This window comes from Dipodomys ordii, unplaced genomic scaffold (assembly GCF_000151885.1).
Source record: "Dipodomys ordii isolate 6190 unplaced genomic scaffold, Dord_2.0 Scaffold89, whole genome shotgun sequence".
Taxonomy (NCBI): Eukaryota; Metazoa; Chordata; class Mammalia; order Rodentia; family Heteromyidae; genus Dipodomys; species Dipodomys ordii.
The window spans coordinates 1,473,923-1,494,876 of NW_012267305.1; the positions used below are offsets into that span (position 1 = coordinate 1,473,923).

The window sequence follows — 20,954 nt, forward strand, 5'->3', positions numbered from 1 at the left end:
TAGACTGGCTTTAAACTCACAATCCTCTCACCTCAGCCTCTAAGCGCTAGGATTACCAGCATGCTACACCACATGAGGCTATTTAATACTCTGGAAAATGACAAAATTGTAAAATACTTTGTACCCAGGCTGGCCCATTCTCAATCTTCTAGCTAGGATGACAGGGCGATGCACAGTGCCCAGCTAACTTCCTCATTCTCATAAAGCAATGTAGTTATTGGGAGGAGATGAGTGATAGATACATAAGACCTTTCTGTACTATTTACTCAAGTTACTGTGAGTTTGTAATTATGTCAAAATTAAAAGTCAAAAAGTTTTGGGCTGAGAAGTTGGCTCAGTGGTAGAGTGCTTGCCTCGAATGCATGAGGCCCTGGGTTTGATTTCTCAGTACCTCATAAGCAGAAAAAAGCCGGAAGTGGTGCTGTGGCTCAAGTGGTAGGGCACTAGCCTTGAGCTGAAGAGCTGAGGGACAGCACCCAGGCCCAGAGTTCAGCCCCCACAACAGACAAAAAAAAGTCAAAAAGTTTAAGTATAGTTATTATGAAGAAAAAAAAGGATACAAACTTTTAAAGTAGACCAAACTGGCTTAAATCTGAGTTTTGATATTTATTAGCTGGATGACTTTGGCAAGTTAGTACTATCTCTTGGCCACATTTACTTGCAAAGTAGGGATGATTAGAGCTAATGGATTTAAAGTACCTGGCATGATTCCTGGCAAGGATAGGCAAAAAAAATGCAAGTTATTATTATCACCATGATGTCAAAGAATATCTTAGTGCTTGCAGAAAGAAATTATGCTCTGTATATAAAATGAATCAGTAGGCTCTAGCAAGCACCTGATACATATTTCTGACTGTACCTAGAAAAGAGGCAGTTTAGCTACTGTTATGGGATAAGATATTTTACAATATGGCTAAAATCAAAATGTCCCCAAAACACTACTTAGGAACATTGTACATATGTAACTGGATGTTATAATGCCTTTACTTCTTACTACAGTCTAGTTATTAAAAAAATACTATCAGGCAGTATACCCTTATGCTTAGGTCACACTAAGATTTACGTGTGTTTGTGGACTGTAAGCATGTCAACCTTATATAAAATGCATAGACTGAACGCTATTTTTAAAAAGTCTGGTGTGCTAATATCTATACAGAAACAAGTTTTGGGGTTTTGTTTTTTAAAAGCTCAGGAGAATTGCTGTTCCCTGCTTCTATATAGAAGAAATTTTGTAAGTCGGACCATGCTGTCTGGCTAAGAAAGGGCCAGTAAGGAGAACCAGCCACTCCTGAGCAAAGGAACTCACAGTCTAATGAAGCTACCTGTCATGTTCTTCCTGAATGACATGTTCTAGATCTGATATCTCAGCAGGCCAAACAGGAAGACCCAGGAGCAGGAAAATTAGCCCAATCTTTGGAAACCTGAGTCATCATTAGCTGAATATCATTAAATATTGAAAGAGTCTCAAAGGTCTTTTCTAACTCCAAATTCTATGCCTCTAAGTATCTAAACTACCTGAAACAGAAATATGATAAACAAGTACAAACAATATCTTTAGTCTCTCTCACACACACATATATACTAAATATGGGGAATTTTACTGGGCACCAGGCCCCTGAAGAAAAGTGGCATGAAGCTCCCTGGGGTTCTCTGGGGAGGACAGCAGGGCTAGGCTCATGGTGAGAGAGATCCTTAGTGCTGGGATTACAGCTGTGGCCCACCATGCCTGACTAGTGATTTAGTTCTTTAGGCAGTGTTAACCAAACATTCTTGGATACTATTCAGCTCTATGGTTCTTTTGTTGACCTTCCATGGAACAGCATATCACATTAACTTTTACTCAGTAAGGGCAATTCTGTGGAGGACTAGGACAATGGAATCTGTGTGCTTTGCTGTCCTCTGGGTTTCCAGTGCACAGAACAGAACAGGACTTGAGGATCATGGTTCGAAGCCAGCGTGGACAGAAAAGTCTGTGAAAATCTCATCTACAACTAACCAGCAAAAAGCCAGAAGTAGAGCTGTGCCTCAAGTGGTAGAGCATCAGTGACTTGAGCAAAAAAGTTATGGAACAGCACTTTGGCCCTGGGTTTAAGCCCCAGCGTCAACACACAAGAAAAGGAAACTATCCAATATATTTATCATATTGCCAGCAGTCTTAAACTAGCACTAATTCTCCTGTTTACAGTAGCAATTATTCCTGGTGTAAAGGGGGAGGAGGGAACAGTGTTTATTTAGCTGTTAGTGGATCTAGATACATAATCTATTATAAATATTTCAAAATAATGTTTAAAGAGGGTGAGAATCAATGGTAGGGATGGGGTGGGGATAAACATGAGCTTTAGATGAAGAAAATGGCTGAGAGGTAAGAAAGCACAGGGCTGGATTAAGAGAAAGTGAGAGCAGCTCACAGGAGTCAGTGTATCATAGATACATAGGAGAGAGGGAGAGAGGCATGCTGGAAGAACCAGCCATGAACCTGTACCTCTGGCAGAGGCATCTGTAAAGACATAGAGAGTCCACAAGGAAGGGACTGAGAGACTGCAGGTATGTCTAGAGGGCTGGGGAGAGGCTAAAGGCAGGAAAGACACTGTGGAGACTGCAATGGTTAAGGATCAATGCTGGCCACAGAGAGTAGGGCAGCAAGACTGAAAGGATGGGCAACTGCAAGGAAGACAGTTATGAAAAGTGTCCCTAGGAGGAGAAATAAGAACACCAAGTGAAGGAATTGAGTGAGAAATAAAGAATTGAATAATTTGTTTTGCCTAAGTCTGGAGTGCTATGTAAGAAGTCAAGGGATGTAAAAGAAAGTCCATCCAAGTGCTAGTGGCTCACAACTGTAATCCTGAGTCCTCAGGAGGTTGAGACCTGAGGATCACTGTTCAAAGCCTGTCTAGGCAGACAAACCCATGAGACTCTTATCTCTAATTAACTACCAAAAAATCTAGAAGTAGAGTTGTGACTCAAGTGGTAGAATGCTAGCCTTGAGCAAAAAATGTTCAGGGACAGTGCCAGGCCCTGAATTCAAACCCGGGACCAGTAGACACAAAAAAGGCCAATACCAGGGGAATCAAAAGTGCAAGCATGGGTAGAGAATGCCTTTGCGTGCCCATCAATTGCCAGGCTCCAATGAAAATTATGAAAAATGGCTCAAGGAACCCTAAAGAGCTTGGTCAACAAAGGATACTCTCTTCAGAGAACTGATGGTCACAGCAGTTAGATGAAGCCAAGGGAAGTATGGAAAACAGAGCTGACACCTGGAAGCAACAGAAACTTCACAACGAAGACAGGGTAAAAGGAAGAGCAGGAGATGGACTGATCAGCCTCCTCTCTCAGAGAACGTGTTCCTTGCCAGGACCACCAGCAGACACCAAGAAATCCTTACTAGTTCTTGCTCGTTTGCCCACCATGGGTCTCTCCTTTCCTTCCTGAGATTCTTCTTCCCTCCTGACTTCTACCCACAGCCTGAATGTTCAACCAAGCCAAAGACATTTTCACCCAGGAGTTGTACAGTTCAAAGTTTATTTCTTCAACATACTTCTAGATATTTTGATGAATGGAAGCAGCTCTGATCACTCAAGCAAAGAAAAATGATAGGAACTGGTCTCAACTCTCCTGCAACTCCCTTAAACAGCCACCCAATCCTTTGGGAGGCTCCCATGCGGATTTCCTCTTTCCCATCTCCACCACAACTGTGTTAGGCTCTTCTTGCTTACCTGGAAAACTAAATCATCTCCTAGTGGGCCTCCAGTTTCCCCTCTCATTGATCTACCATCCTCACTGTAGCCAGCATACTCTCAGAAATGCATGGCTCATTTTCCATGAAACACAGACTGCTCACCTGTGCTTGTGGAGCTCTTGAGGCTGCTTTCTCCAACCTCAGCTTTTTCTGTCTCCACCATTCTCTCTATTCCTAATGATGCAGTTTCTGAAAGGCAGTCAGCCAGCTCAGTAGCGTGGTATGGACAGTGTCATGAAGAGATGGAAACCCTCTAGGGCTGTGTTTCTCCCTTCCTTACTGGATCCAAAGCAATGCTGGATGGCACTATGGAAGTGTTCTTCCTTCAGGACTGTCCCACATTAAAGGGAATCAAGTACCTACAGGAGCCCCTGCTATGTTCATATTATTAATGCCCACTCAGGCTCCTTAGCACCCTCAAGGTCAAGTGGTAGCTGTGGTATTCTGAGCACTACAAGCAATGCTGGAACCAGAGATGCCACGATTTTGTAGGGTCTATATTGGTCAAAACACAGAGGCTTAGGCCTCACTCTTTGCCCTCTCTAAGCAGCACCAAGAACACAGTATCCTGTCCTCTTCTGAAGTCATTCACTAAGTGCTTGTCTGGGAATGCTAACTATTGGGGGGGGGGAAGGTATGAAAAGGACTCAACATTTGTTAAGACCTCAGACATAGCAGCAAGCAAAACAGAATTCATTCATTCAATGCTGCTGGCTGTGTATCTTCAATGCACCAGGCTTCATTCTAAGAGCTGACACAACATTAGTGACAGATTAAACAGCAAACAAGATGAACCAGAAAAGAATAAAATCAGGAATAGTCACAAGTACTCAGAGAAAAACTGAACATGGAAGAAGGGTATTACAAGTATAGGTAAGGTGAGCATGGAAGAATTCAGTGTTAAATACAGACAGTAAGGCACAAAGACACACATTCAGGGATCCAAAAGATGAGTAGAAGGCTGAGGGAAGGCTCCAAAGAGGACATGGCTTTTAAGGTGGGTTTGGAAAGACAAAGAACAGCTTTTGAGAGGGTGTGACCACAGTGTGTTGGGGAGGAGAGAAGTGAGTTGGGCTAGAGACATTGGAAGGCTTTTATACCATACAAAGCTGAATAGGCAACAGAGAGCCAATAACAGTTTGGAACCGAGAAGCCAGCTGCAGCCTGGCTTTAAGGAGTGCAATTGTGAGGACAGCATCTTAGGAATCTAAGGATTTGCCCACTGTTCCTCAACTTCCACCCCAAATCACATTGCACACATCTGGACTACTCATTCCCACAGCAGTGATTACATACCTGAAACAGCTGTGCACTTCAAATGCCCCTGAGATGACACAGCTCTTTGTCAAATAGGCTTTTTTTTTGTATTTTTCAGTAAGATTCACAATGCCCATGTGTACGACTTTTAGCAATGAAACACTACGATGATTGTTTTGAGGCTCTTGAATAATCATTTAAACAGCATTCTTTATAGGAAGTTTTTGGCTATAGCCTCAGCTGTTTTTTTTAAATTCGTGTGTGTGTGTGTGTGTGTGTGTGTGTGTGTGCGTGTGCGTGTGCGTGTGTGTGTGTGTGTGTGTGTGTGTGTACTGGTCCTAGGGCTTGAACTAAGGGCCTGGAAACTCTCTCTCAGTTTTTCTGCTCAAGGCTGACACTCTATCACTTGAACCACCACTCCACTTCAGACTTTTTGTTTTGGTGGTTAATTGGAGATAAGAATCTCTTGGATTTGTCTACCTGGGCTGGCTTCTAACCATGATCTTCAGATCTCAGCCTCTTAAGTAGCTAAGATTATAGGCATGAGTCACCAACACCTACTTCCCTTTAGTCTTCTAAGGCAGATAAACATTTATTTCCATCATTGCTCATATCTCAGTCCATTCATTTACCTGCTTCTTTTTCTCTGCTCTTTCTCAATGTCAGAGTCAATGTCCCTCTTAAAATGTGGCACCCAGATTTGAAGCCAACACTTCAGTTCTTTAGTCTGGTCATCATATTATACTTCTGTGAATTCCTTTCACAGACACATTAACTTCTTAATCAGTCTTATCCAAATGCTGATTCAAAACAGCCTGGATCCCACATAAGACTAGTATCTTTCATCCTATATTAACTCATGTAATCTATGCTAAATTTTATATGATTAGCTTTGCCCCAGTTATATAGCCCAGTTAAGATGATAGCAGACCCAAACTCTGTCATCTAACACATTGGCTAGTCTGCTGTTTCTCACACAGTGGCCATGCATTGCATTATGAACTCTAGGGATGAAAGGCCCTGCATAGCAAAATGTTAGTGAACCCCCTTCTGAGCTAGTGTTAAGTCTTTGATATAAAGACTACACCCCAACTGGCAGGTACTAACACCATTCAACCCATGTGTCAGGGAGTGTTGTATATCTTGATTCCATAAAAACAATACATCGATAACACTCCCAATGGTTTCTCTCTTTCCTAGGTACTTAAATCATATGTTTAAAATAGTCAACTATAAGCAGTAGTTGTGGTCAAGTGACTAAGGTGATAAACTAGAATTTTTACCAGTTGTTGCCAAGGTTGGCATTCAGTTCACTGCTTTTAATTTCCAGAATCTTGTTTTCCATTCTGGGAAACTACAACATCCAGAACATGTATACATCTCCAATTTTAGAAGACTAAATTGATTCACATAAATGAAATGTCCAATCTCAGGCCTCTGTGGCCTGATCTACACCCACATCCCTATATGCAGATGCTACAGGAGGCATCAGGACAGTGGCTCCCATGGCTAAGGTAACAGGAGTAATAGCATTTTTCAGAATTATAACCAAAGAAAAAGATCAAAAGCTGCAATCTACTGTAGATTAGAACTATGCTAAAGAAATGGCTCACTATAAGCCAGTTCTCCCCAACAGTACCAAATCTCCTGTGTATATGTCCCCTAATTGGCTACAATTCTTCCACATACTGTGCGTTGCCTATTCCCATTTAGTCCATTCTCCCTCTGCCTAAAGTTCTACTTGTTTTCTTTGTCCTCCCGCTTCAGGTCAATGCTCCATCAAAGGAACATTCCTTGAAATGTGGAGACAAATATGTCATGGCCAAGTGTTGAAAAGAGTGGCAATAAACCATATCTCAGTCATCCTAGTCTCCCAGTGCTGGCTGGTGCTTTCTAGCTACACCTAGAAAGTTCTAAAATACTGGGCCTTAACCACTGTGATGTTTTAAAAACTGATGCAGTAGATTTGGGGTGTCTGTACTATATGCTGAGATGCCTAAGTGGTTCTTATTTGTGCTTGTTGTTATGAGCCAATATTTTGCACAAAACTAACTTTTCCACACTACGGAAGGCCTATAACTACCAGCCTCCCCTTGTACTATCCTGATTTCAAACTTGTTTTTCAATGTATTCTATTTCCTACCTAAAACAGGTGTTAGTGTTAAAGGAGTTTTGCATAAGCAAAAAATGAAGAGTTGAGAAGCAAATATATCCCCCAGGTTAATCTGATCCACAATCTTGCAAGGTAGCAGAGAAAACAGCTTAGCATTATCTTTAACAGTTAGGGTCATCTTTATGGACTTATATTCTACTTACCGTTTCCAAACTTCTTAAATAAAGACGATAATTTGTGATGTAAACTCTTCCCTTAATGGGGCCATTGAAAGGACATATGTAAATAACTTCTTTGTCTAGTGAGATAAAAAAAGGACCCTAAAATAATGGAAATATATACCAAGATACACAACAAATGGCACTAATTTAATATAAACTATTGGCTAAGAATATCTGTAATAACATCGCTGAAAAGGTTGAAAGCAAGCTTTGGCAATGCTTCCACATTACCAGGCTAGGTTGTGTCTGGGAAGTAGGAAACTACTGGGGCCATGTCAAATTCTGTCAATTTGCCCACAATACTGCCACTACCTGGGGCAAAGAACCAAGAGCTGGAGAACAAAAGTGAATGAGGGTACTTCTGCCATTATCCTCAGATGGCTACAAAAGTGAGTTTTTGAGCTACTTCAACTGGATGATGGCAATTCACATAGGGCAGTCTCATGAACTAGGTTGAGGGACTGAAGTTTGCAAACCCCAACTACACAAATATCACAATTTGGTTTTGTTTTTCAGACATGGCTGGCCTTGAACTTGTATCCTCCTGCCTCAGCCTCCCAAATACTGGTAACACTACATCCAGCTTTCACGATGTCTTTAGTAAATTAATGCCAGAATTAGGAATCTGTCTACATGCTACCTCTTTTAATAGTCTGGAGAAGAGTTTAGCTAGGTTTATTTCAAAGAGAAAAGGCCATCTTTAGTATAAACAAACATGAGAGACCTAACTCAGAAGTTGATAAGAAATACATGTTTCTGTTTATCTTTCAAGGATCTCCTTGACTGTATTGACCTTTAATTTTCCCAAATCATTTTGAAATCCATTTTTCCTCAGTTCCAAAAAGAAAATCACCAAGGAAGGCTACTTCATGCCAATTCCATTAATAACTATCTTGGTTAAGGTTTGGGCCCTGATATCCAGGACCAGGTATCATATATGAACACTACCAAAAGGAAAACATCTTTGCCCTTATCCAGAAATTGAGATAGATGTGTTTTAGTTTCAAAACCAGAATTATATGTGCAAGTCTGTAGACAAAGAATCATTTCCCATGGTTCTTCAGTGCATGGCTTACTAATTCACAAAGGTACCTTCATTTTAGAGTCTTCATCTAGTTATCACTGTGATTTAGCCATTTAAGGTAAAATCCTGGACCTTAAGTCAATAAATTGACTAAACAGTGGTTTCAGTGGTAAACTATTGGTTCCTGGGAGAGAAAGGTGCTGACTATAATGCGAAATTTGGATGCCTACGACATTAGCATGTTGCTCAGAGCTGACAGATGCCTCTGTATTCTAAGCCATGAAAGACTTGTCCCTTCCAAAGTCAACGTCTTCCTCCTAATACACACTTATCATGAAAAAGTAACACATCAAAATGTTACCTCGATATAACCGACTTCTATTTCTTGGTAAGTGAAATCTATTTTCAACCAATGTGGTCTCCTATTATCTCAAAGAGAAGACTGCTTAAGCTTTTAACTTTATCATTTTGAAGCATATGCTATAGAAACTCTAATATCATTGTGTTCTCAGAACATTAAACCATGCAGGTATATGTCACAGTAAGAGACTTTTTAAAGAGATAACCCATGTTTTACTAAATCATTCTTGGTACAAAGACAAGAACATCACTATCTATGAGCACAAAGCTCTTATAAAGAACTCATGGATCAGGAAAGACATGCAACCGGTTTTTGCTTGGGTTAAGGCTTCTAAACATACATGCCTGTTTGTCTCTGTGACTGGAACAGAGTAAGGGGAACTGAAGCCCTGTGATTTTGCTACACTCCTCCACTTTTGCAATCCAAGAATCAGAGAATCCTTACCAGTAATCAGCATTTCTCCAGGGAGTCGAGGAACAGTCTCACTGAGATCCTGATTACCTCCCTCACGAGACATCTGCAAACAAAGCAGAAGCATCACACAACATTCTTACAGGGTCTTAAAGCAGCCTGGAATGCTCTAAATAGAAATAGACAATTTTTTTGTCAGTAATGGGGCTTGAACTCAGGGCCTGGGCACTATCCCCGAGCTCTTTTGCTCAAGGCTAGTACTCTACCACTTTGAGCCACAGTGCCACTTCCAGTTTTTGACCAGTTAATTGGAAATTAGAGTCTCACAGACTTTCCTGCCAGGGCTGACTTCAAACCTTGATCCGCAGATCTCAGTCTCCTGAGTAGCTAGGATTATAGGCATGAACCACTGGCACTTGGCTTAGAAATATACCTTTAGATGAAAATATTAAAGAGAGATGTAGCAGTCAAGAAAATCAGCAAATACAAACCAAAAAAAAAAATTGGGGCTGTGGATGACGCTCCAACAATAGTTGTGTGGGTGCCTGCCATGTGTGTGGTCCCAGGTTGCATTCTTAGCACAAACAACAACAAAGCCACTAATCCCCCCCACCTTCCTGCCCCACCAAAATCCTGATCTGGTAGCAACAGCTGTTAGGTGTGTTCATTCTTAGTCTACATTCAAATAATGTTAGCATTCTTTTTAATAATATTCATTTTTAAACAATGCTTCTAAGCATTTTGAAGTTAGCATCTTTCAGGAAAATGATAAAATACAAATAGGGCACACACTCTATAGATACACTTATAGTGTGGCAATTTTCTTTTTTCATACTCAATATTCAGTCATATTTTTTGAAGAAGATGAAAATTTTACCATGTGCTGCTGGTGGCTCACAGCTGTAAATTTAGCTATTCAGAAGGCTAAGATCTGAGGAGTGCGGTTCAAGGTCAGCCTAGGCAGACAAATCTGAGAAACTCTTATCTACAATTAACCAGCAAAAAGCTGTAAGTGCACATGTGGCTCAAGAGGTAAAGCATTAGCCAGGATAATAAAGCTAAGGAATAGTCCCCAGGCCTTAAGTTCTAGTACCAGCACAATAAAAAATGGGTAACTTCAGTTCATGGGCCTTAACCAGAACAGTAAAGAATCTTATTATAATGTCAGAAAATAAGTGTTATAACATATTAGCAGTCTCATTTTACTATGATCCCTCCTTGTCTTTCCCAAGAGCCTTATTCTAGATAAGAGAAAGGGTGGTCCCTTGGAGAACCTTTGAGCTGCTCAGGGTCTTAGGAGCCATTTGTAACAAATTTTCCAGTGACTTTACAGGTATTCCAAGGCATACGTCTTACCCAATCACTTCAGTTCTGCCAGGTAGGCAAAGTATTAGCCACTAAAACACATGCGGTGGTGCATGCCTGTAACTCCAGCACACAAAGGCTAAAGCAAGAGGATCATGAGCTCCAGGTTAGCCTGAGCTACACTGTGAGACCATTTCAAAGAAAGAAACAAACAAATCCCTCACAGGTGAGTTCTGAGACTTCAGTTGCTATGGTAACTTGGTTGCCCAGCAAAGACATCTTTCAAGTTATTCAAGCCGCCGGGTGATATCAATGATGGGCTATGCGCCTCACTTATGGCATATAAGCCACATCATGGACACCTGTTTGGGCAAAAGATTTTTTTTTTTGCCACTAAGTTTCATTCCATTTCGGAGTTGCTTTCTAAAATCTCATGGCAATCATTTCATGAGTAAATTCTGCTGGAAATAAAAATATTACCTGAAATAAAATGCACCAACATGCACTTGTGAATTACTAAGTGTTGTGCACATGGAAAGATTTATTTTACAATAAGAGATATGCTAATTGTATACTTAGGTGAGATATAAGCTATCAAAAAGGGATATCAACAAAGAATGTTGGATTTTTAATCTCTTTATCTTTTTTATTCAGATCCAATCATAAAATTCCTAGTTAATTTTGAATATTCTTTTGAGACTCAGCCTAGGCTGGCTTCATACTCATAATCTTCTTGCCTCATTCTCCTAATGCTGGGATTACAGGTGCACAATTCTCCGTAATTTTTTTGCAAGTTTAACTAAGGGGCCAAAACAAATTGTTCCCAGGCAGAAATACCTACCTCCAGGAGAAGCAAAACCACACACCTTATATAAATGGTAAGACTGGAAAGAAATGATAATCCCTTAATACTGCCTCTAATTATGTTATATGTGGTTCAGTCAGGAGGAAAAAAAAACACATATTAACCCCAAATAAGAATGTCAATGTCTGAGTAGCACAGGGCACATGGCTTGATAGCAGAGTAGCATTACATAGTGACTTACAATTGTTTGCAAACTGGTCGCCAGTGGCTTATGCCTGTAATCCTGGAGGCTGAGATCTGAAGATCACAGTTCAAAACCAGCCCAGGCAAGAAAGTCTGTGATACTCTTATCTTTAATTAACCACCAAAAAACTGGAAGTGGTGTTGTGGCTTAAGTGGTGCAGCCTTGCGCTGAAGAGCTCAGGGACAGTGCCCAGGCCCAGAGTTCAAAATCCATGACTGACAAAAAAAAATTTGTTTGCAGGCTTGAAGTTACTCTTAGGTTTAGAACTGACTGTTGTATCACAAATACCTTTTAAAAAAAGATAAAAAATACTTCTATAATCTTGGAATGAGGAAGGTCCTTGTAGACACCCTAAACAGAAAACATAAGGAAAACATTGACAGTTGTGATTACATTTTAAAAAATGTGAAAGTTAAGCATGGTGGTAATATGCCTATACACCCAGTACTTTGAGGACTGATGCAATAGGATCACAAGTTCCAGACCAGCTCAGACTACAGTATAGCAAGACACTGTCTCTAACAAAACAGAACAGAAAATATCTCTAAACTTCTATATATTAAAACTAAACCTTTATAAATAAATTTCAAAAGTCTGACAATAAACTAGAAAGAAGAATTATTACATTATAGAATTAAGGGAAGAAAGGGGGAAGGGAAGAAAAGTGATAGGCAGAGGGTGAATAATTTTGTAATACATTGCATATATATGAAAATAGAACAGAGAAAATGGATGCTGTTGATCAATGGTAGGTGGGTGGGGAAAAGCAGACAGATTGTTGAGGGGTGGGTTAATTGTGAAAATACCACACAGAGAGGTTATGCAACGTAAAAATTTTACCATGAAACCTGTGGACATTTTGGGGAGAAATGGGAGAGAGCGATAGATATGATAACATTTACTGAAATACATTATAAAACGTGTGAAAATGAAATACCCCCCTATTAACCACTGGAAGTTAATAAGATATGTAAGCAAGAGTTAATTATCATGATATAAACAACACTTATTAATCAATAAGAATCTTCTCCAAACAGCCAAAAGGCAAACAGGCAAAAGACATAGTCACTTCACAAAAGAAACAGGAATGGACAATAAAACGCTTTAATAATAAAAGGTCAGCCCTGTCAGCAATCAAGAAATAAAATGAAAAGGCATCCTCTCTGGTTGCTTGAGTATCTGCACATGCTTCTGGGTAGGAACATAAATTAACCTTTCCAGTGAAGAATGTTAAAGCCTTACGGGTCCATGAATAAAAATTTACTTTAAATTTATCTCTTCCTTTCAATATATGTTACAAAATCTCCCTCGAATTGCACACTTTTCCTGGGGCTACTGGGAAATCATTTTCTGTTAAAGTTGTATTTGTTGTGGACATGTAACTCTTTTGTCATCATAATTAGAAAACAATGCCTCTGGGTGCTGGTAGCTCATACTGGCAATCCCAGCTACTCAGGAGTCTGAGATCTGAGGATTGTGATTCAAAGCCAGCCTGGGCAGCTAAGTCCCTGAGACTCCATCTCCAATAAACTGCTCAGAACAGGCCAGAAGTGGCGCTGTGGCTCAAGTAATAGAGCACTAGCCTTGAGCAGAAGCAGCTCAGAAACAGCATCTTGGCCCTGAGTTCAAGCCTAAGGATGAGAAAACAAACAAACAACAAAAAACTAATATTTAGGAAGGTACAGCAGACTGCTCAGGGAGCCCTGGCCTTCCAATGTGCCCTTTAGAAAGCTTTTCAAGGCAGAGGACTGATACTTGGAATGTAAGATCTGGTGGCAATTTTTGACACCCAGGTTCTGCAACACGAAGCTTCATAAGCAACTCAAGGGCAGAGATGGGAGGAAGGGAATGGGAGAGACAGACGGAATAGCTTACACTAAGCAAAAGGAAAGAAATGTACTTATCACCCGAAGTGGAAAAAATAACTGTGGCATCAAAGTTTGTAGAGACCATAAGCATTATAGACCATGATAATGACAATGTGCCTTGTGAAGGTTAAAATGTGGTTGTGACTTTAACTAAGTATCACTATCCCACAATACTGTGAACTTTGTAAAACTGATGTTAATCACTTAATCTCAATAAAGAAAAAAAAAGGATTTACAGAGACCAAATACACCGAACACCTATAAGGTTGTATCTAATATATATATGTAGTTAAAGTAAGTCAACAAATTATGAAAATCATAATAATTAAAAAATACAGTGACTACTTAATATTCAAATATAAAGAGACAGAAATGAAGCAGGGAATGAAGAAGGGGTGAAAGGAGAAAGATAGGAAGACAGACAGAGAGGGAGAGATATAAATCTGAAAACTCAACTTACTCTCTTAATAGATTCATTCTCCAAGGAGTGTGAATTATACTTGGAAGTTGATGCAGCAGCCATACTGGAAACCCTACCAAGGAAGACAAAATACTACATTAACTAGATATATATTACAACTTCCATATGTGATACCAAAGATTTTTCAATTTTATCTGGCAATGACCAATCTAACTTCATAGGCCCTGCCTATGGGATGAGAAATATGAAGAACCAAGCAGAACAAGGTACTATGAGAAAGAATTCCAATAGGAAAGTAACCACTGACCTGATTTCTATCACCATATGCTAGCTTATGTTTCATATAAATGAAGTCATATGCCATATTTGCTTTAGTGTTTATTTTTGTTAGGATAGTGATTTTGAGATGCATCCAGGCTTTTGCATGTGTCACCAATTTCTTTTTATTTCTGCAAAGAATTCTATTATAAGGAATACAACACATTTTGTTTATTCACTTATTGATGGGCATTTAGATTATTTTCACGTTATGGCAAATGAGTATAACGTTCACTGTGGAAAAATGTCAATTCTCATGAATAAATGCTGAGGAGTTGGGAAAATAGTTCAGGAAAACAGCATTCAGATGTTGTCTTTATCACATTCTTACCTTAAGGGCTGGTAGAAACCAGAGATGTGTCTAACTTAGCTATACATTCCAAGAGTTTTACATAACAGTCAAGAAGATATAAGGTCAGATACAGAGGTTGATAATAAATGACTAGTAAGAGTCATGAGTGTCATGTGCTGGTGACTCATGACTGTAACCCGAGTTATTTAGAAGGCTGAGAGCAGAAGATCATGGTTCAAAGTCAGCCCAGGCAGACAAATCCTATGTCTAATTAATCAGCAAAAAGCCAGTAATGTTAGCTATGGTTCACATGGAAGAGTACTGGCCTTAAACAAAGAAAGCTACCGCCCAGAGTTCAAGCCTCAGTACTGGTACACACACACACACACACACACACACACACACACGGTCAGGTGTTGTGGTCTAAATCTGTAATTCTAGCACTAGAAACATAGTAGGAGGATCTTGTGTTCAAACACAGAACGTGTCTCAAAAATACAAACAGAAAAACAAAAGGCAAATGGTTCAGTAAACACATAGAAGGAAACTCAGAAAACACAATATTCTGGAATTTTATTGGTAACACTCAAGTTGTCATCTAAAAAAACCTTCAATGTTTATCAATGTGCAATAGTTCCCAAATTTTCATTGTTTTCGATCTTAAAAGATAATTTACAGGCAGCCAAGCAGAATGACAGAACTGTGGACAATTTAACCTGTGTACTATTTTCCCCTTCAAGATTTTTGCTTTTTCCAAATTAAGGCAATTCAATGTGGCATGGATTGACTGAAATCAAATTAACAAGCTCTGATTTGGTAAGTATTTCCTTGGGAAAATATCTATTTCATTTAAATTATGCATATTCCTCACAATTCAGACATAAATGAAAACAGATTCAGAACACACACAAAGCAGTTTTAATGCAGATCTTCATTTAGACTTGTGAAAATTATAGCAACAATAGGAAATTATGTAATCTCAGGTTATTTTTAAATCAAAATTAATGATAGCTATGAAGTCAGTAGGAGGCAAACTATATCTAATTCGACAAAGTTTCTCTGATAGTCACAGAATCCTTCTGGCAGGTTGCATTAAAAGAACAGTTACTCTTGGAAATGGAGGTGTGGCTCACATGGTAGAGTGCCAGCCTTGAGAAAAGAAGCCGACCAAGAGCATGAGATCCTGAGTTGAAAGCCCTAGTACCAACACAAGTATGCATGCATGCACACGTGTGCACACACACACACACACACAATTATTCTCTTAAAAACACATCTTGAAGAATATCAACATATTTTGGAATAAAACCTAATAATTTGATAGCTTCACAGTGCTGGTCACTGTTATTAAGAAAAACCTGAGGGCCAGGCACCAGTGGCTCACACCTGTAATCTTAGCTACTCAGGAGGCTGAGATGTGAGAATCGTGGTTCAAGGCAGGAAAGAGCATGAGACTCTTTTCTCTAATTAACTACCAAAAAGCTGGAAGTGGAGTTGTGGCTCAAGTGGTAGAGTGCCAACCTTGAGCCAAAAGGGTGAGGGTCAGTGCTCAGGATCTGATTTCAAGTCCCAGTACAAGTACAAACAACAACAACAACAACAACAACAAAAAGGCCTGAGACATGTGACAGCATTCAAATAAGGGCAACCACCAGGACGAAGCAATGAGGGCAAACTTACAAGATTTGAATTGTCAACTGCCCCCATAAGAGGTCAGCTCCACAAAGGGAAGGCTTATGACCATTTGGTTCATGGTTGTATCCTGGCACATATGGCAGTCTTGTATATGTGTGTGTGTGAGAGAGAGAGAGAAGCGGGGGGGGGGGGGAGAGCATACTGATGCATGAACTCCCAGGCATCCCTCATGCTGTCACCTAACTTATCAGCTCACGGCTAGCACTCTACCACTTGAGTCACATGTCCACTTTTGGCTTTTTTGCTGATTAACTGGAGAAATAAGAGTCTCACAGTCCTTCCTGCTCAAGTTGGCTTTGAACCTCAATCCTCAGATCTCAGCTTCCTAAGTAGCTAGGGGAGGGAGACAGCAGATAGGGAGGGAGGGAGGGAGGGAGAGGAGAAAGAATGAAAAAAGACAGAAAAGAATCAACCCTTGGGGATTGGAGATGTGGCTCAGCTGGTAGAGTGCCAGCCAATGAGCAAAAGCATCAGGTACTGACTGAGTCTCAAACCAAAAGAAAGAAAGAAAGAGAGGAGATGACAGCGGCCTGGATTCCCAGCTACTGAGAGGTGGAAATTAGGAGGATTGTGGTTCCAGGCCAACACAGGCAAAACAACTTCAGGATATCCCGTCTCAACAGAAAAAGGCTGGGTGTGGTAGTACATGCTTGCCATTCTAGTTATAGCAAAATCTATTTATGAATAGGAGGATCACAATCTACGCTGGCCTGAGCATAAAAAGAAGTTTATTTGGACAAATGCCCTTTTAGTTTATAAAGCATTTCATCCCAAACCTTAACGATCAAGCTCTAATTCTTTTTATTTAAAAACTATTGATTGTTTTGCTACTTTGGTTTTAAAGCAGAAATTGAAACTTAATTTCCTATATATATGCTAATTAGGAACTCTAAACAAACATAGATGTCTATCATTTTTTACCACACCCCCCCAAAAAATACCTTTGTAATGACAAACCTAATTTTCTCCTGTTACAAAGATGACAAGACCCTGGGCCCTATGTCTCCTAACACGGGTGTGTCCTTTCCATGTGTTTGTGAGGTTTTTGTTTGTTTGTTTGTGAGGTTTTCTATTGGTGGTGGTGGTGGTGTTCCTCGAATTTCAACTCCAAGTCCCATGCTTGCTAAGCAGGCATGCTACCACTGAGTCACATCTCCGACCTTGTTTTTCACTGTTTTTTTTAAAATAAGTTTTTTATTGTGAAAATACTGTACAGAGGGTTTACAGTTACATGAGCAAGGTAATGAGTACATTTCTTATCAAGCATTGTTGCCTCCTCCTTTGATTTTCCCCTACCATCCTGTCCCTCCCACCTCCTCAACTACATCCTCACCCCCCTCCCCCACCCTCACCCCCACCTAATTTGTAAAGTTTGATTTTCGACATAGTGTTTTGTACATCTCATTGTTGCAATGGATCAATCTGTATCCCTATTTAAACAATTTGTTTTTTCCCTTCCCCTCCCCAAATTATACCAACATCAAATACAGTGAAAACAGGGGTTACACCATGGAGGAGGGACATACAAAGCAACAAAAAAAATCACATGGTACCTTATAAATATCAGCACAACTATGTTTATTGCAGCATTATTTACCATAGCTAAGATATGGAACCAATCCAGATACCCCTTAGTAGATGAAAGGATCAAGAAAATGTGGTATATGTACACAATGGAATTCTATGTCTCCATCAGAAAGAATGACATTGCCCCATTTGTTAGGAAATGGAAAGACTTGGAAAAAATTATATTAAGCGAAGTAAGCCAGGCCCAAAGAAACATAGGCCCCATGGTTTCCCTTATTTGCAATAACTAGTATATGTCTGGGACAAGCAGAAAAACTCAGATAAGATGATATTAAGCAAAATGAACCTCAAGATAGGGACACAAGTGGTTTTTTCTTCCTTGCTATTGTCATTTTCACTGGTTATTTTTGAGCCAAAATATATGCTTGGACTACGATCCATACATCTTAGGCTTTGTTTGCCTGGGCTGGAAAGAAACCTCCCTCCTCCCTATCTCAGCTGTAGCTTGCATGATAGGTACATGCCACTCCACCTAGCAATGGGTTGAGAAGGGATCACCTGAACTTATTTTGCCCCATCTGGCCTCATGCCACAATCTTCCCATTTCTCAGCCTCCTAAGTAGCGAGAATTTCGGGTGTGAGTCACCAGTCAATAGCCCTAGCTGGGTTTTTTTTTTAACCTTTCCAAGTTGTCTGAAAGAAACCATCAGAGCTATGTGCAGATGATCGTATAAAATAATATTCTATGAAATGAGCTCCAAGAAAAGGAGACAAGAGACATTTTTAGTTGCCATTGCTGTTTTTGTTTTCTTTTCTCATTTGTTAGTTTGCTTGTATCTGAGAGGGTATGGAAGGGCACATAAAAGGTGGAACAAGGGTGAACAAATACAACAGTAATACTTACTAGACACTATGTAGAAAATGAACTAAATATCTTGTGGGTGAGGACGGGAGGGAAAAACCGGGAGAGAGCAATGGAAGGGGAGACCTGGTTCAAGAAGAATTGTATTCATTACTCATTACCTGATCATGTAACTATCACTCCTCTGTATACCAACTCTACAATGACAATTAAAAATAAATAAAAGAGGAAAAGAAAAGAAACCAAGTCAGGTATCTTACAATAGTCCCAAATTTACCAAAGAGGACAGATAAGGACACATGCATGTTAAGAGAACTCAACTCGCCAAGCTAATCAACCTTTGGGGTTTCTTCCCTTCAAATAAAAGTACATACTAAACATATAGTTCCTAAGTATTGCATATGGTATTACTGAGTAGACTATAAGTCACAACATGGCTTCGTTGTCTATAATTGTTGACAACCTCAACAGGCCTGCCTTTCCATCCTGACCTGTTTGTCCCTTCTTCTAACACTTAGCACCTTTCAGATAACAATTGTTGTTCCTATTTATCTACCTCACTGAGATACTAATGAGAGCCCCCATTAGAATACAAGGATACAAGTCTCATGTATTACAATTCTAATTTTCCTTACTGCTACATTTACAATATCTACAATAGTGCCTGGCACCTAATAGGTATTTGTTGAATGAACTGGGAATAAAGGCCTAGAAAAGGAACTTGAAAACCATTTGCTTAATATTTCATTTGAGTCAGGAATTCATGCAGGCTTAAATTAAAAAGAAACAACCAACACTTTGGCTAATCAAAATGTTCCACGCATAACAGCTCTGGACAGCAGACTCAGCTTTAACTTCTATCACTTTGAAACAATGTACACCGAACACCTAGAAAAAGATTATCCTCCACCTCAGACTATTCCCACAGAGAAAAGATTTTAAGGTACAAAATCTTCCTCTTAGCCTTCATCCTTCTGTCAAACTAAGAAGCTGTTCTCATCAGTCATCCGTGACTCACATCTGTAATCCTAGCTACACAGGAGGCTGAGATCTAAGAATCATCACAGTTCAAAGCAAGTCTAGGCAGGAAAGTTAATGAGACTCTTATCTCCAATTAACCACCCAAAAGCTGGAAGTGGAGCTGTAGATCAAGTAGAAGAGCACTAGCCTTAAGCCAAAAAGCTAAGGGAGAGAACCCAGGCCTTGAGTTCAAGCCCCAGGACCAGCAAAAAAGAGGTGGGAGATAGGGGTAAGGGGAAGAAGAAAAGAAGGGAAGGAGGGAAGGAAAGAGGGAAGAAATGAGAGAAAAAGAGAGAGGAAATAAAGAAAGAAAGAAAGTGTTTTTACCTTTCTATTGGATATGAAAAACCTATTATGCAAAACTCTTGGAACAGCCATAAACAGATGGGGACCACATAAACCCTTCCTTTGAATATCTGAAAGCATTAGAATTAGACAGCAATTTTGACCTCTACCTCACAAGGCCTTTTTAGCAATGTCTAAACACAGAGAGCTCTAGTTCTCAGTCACCTAACAAGAGATCACTAGCCCTTGCTGCAAGAGGCACGCAGGTTTTCTCTTTCCATCCTCCTGACAGTAGTGTATGACTTTGCCTTGGCATCTAAATAACACGTTCTTCCTCTGGAGGATCCAGACGGCTGTGGATACCTGCCCAATATTAAATACTGATTTCTAACTTGCCAGAAAACAAGAGGTTAGGACCTAGTATTCTCTAAATTCAGAACTATGCTCTTTGCAAGGATGGTCTCCTGACTTGGGATTCTTTTGAGGAAAAACAAAAACAAATCCCAAGAATGTAGGACTGCAGCGCTCAATACTATTACACTAAATGTTTCCTGAGTTACAAAACAAACTTCAGGACAGCATCTTTTGATAGCTTGAAATGAATATCATAGATATGATAAACCTAAACACAGTAAAAAAAATTAATATACTGCCACAATCGCGTTATAAAAGAGAAATAAAAGGACAGTGGTTTTAATACAAGCCAGCCACCATTCCCACTTTAGCCTCTAGGGGGAGTATCACCCTAATAAGGATCACTCTGAGAAAGGTCTCTTCAGGACCTGCAGTGCCAGTAAATAGCAGGACTTACGAGATTCAATTTATTTTGACTGAACAAAAAAGAAATGTTCAACATCGCAGCCATTTTGAGACTATGAACACTATCAATTTAGTGTTTCCATTTGCTTACTTGAGGAGGGAGGGGTGCTCCACTCACATGAAAATATGACTTGCAAAACAGGAATATATCTCATTTTTCCTTTGAACATAGCATTGGCAAAGTATTCCTGCACAGAGCGATGTGATAAATACTGTAGGCTCTCAGGGTTACACATCACTGAAGCAGGGTGCAGAAATGAATCCAGGGCTGTACTCCAACCAAATTTGATTTATACAATCAGCCTGTCACTCCTGCTTTCTGTGTGTGTGTGTGTGTGTGTGTGTGTGTGTGTGTGTGTGTGTGTGTGTG

General features: G+C 39.9%; 1 protein-coding gene across 7 annotated transcripts in view; it reads right to left on the reverse strand.

The window, feature by feature from the left end:
* Mtm1 (myotubularin 1) overlaps positions 1-20,954 on the reverse strand; it is an 89,773-nt gene that overhangs the window by 51,510 nt on the left and 17,309 nt on the right. For 4 of the 7 annotated variants that reach the window (XM_013025986.1, XM_013025987.1, XM_013025985.1 and 1 more), the window contains 3 exons: positions 13,806-13,878; positions 9,157-9,229; positions 7,310-7,404 (listed from right to left, as the gene is read on the reverse strand). In XM_013025986.1, the coding sequence (XP_012881440.1) occupies positions 7,310-7,404; positions 9,157-9,229; positions 13,806-13,868 (231 nt within the window). In that variant the 5' untranslated portion in view covers positions 13,869-13,878. Of the gene's footprint in view, positions 1-7,309; positions 7,405-9,156; positions 9,230-11,474; positions 11,538-13,805; positions 13,879-20,954 lie in introns of those variants that run through there. The other 3 variants (XM_013025989.1, XM_013025988.1, XM_013025990.1) reach the window with 3 other exon arrangements.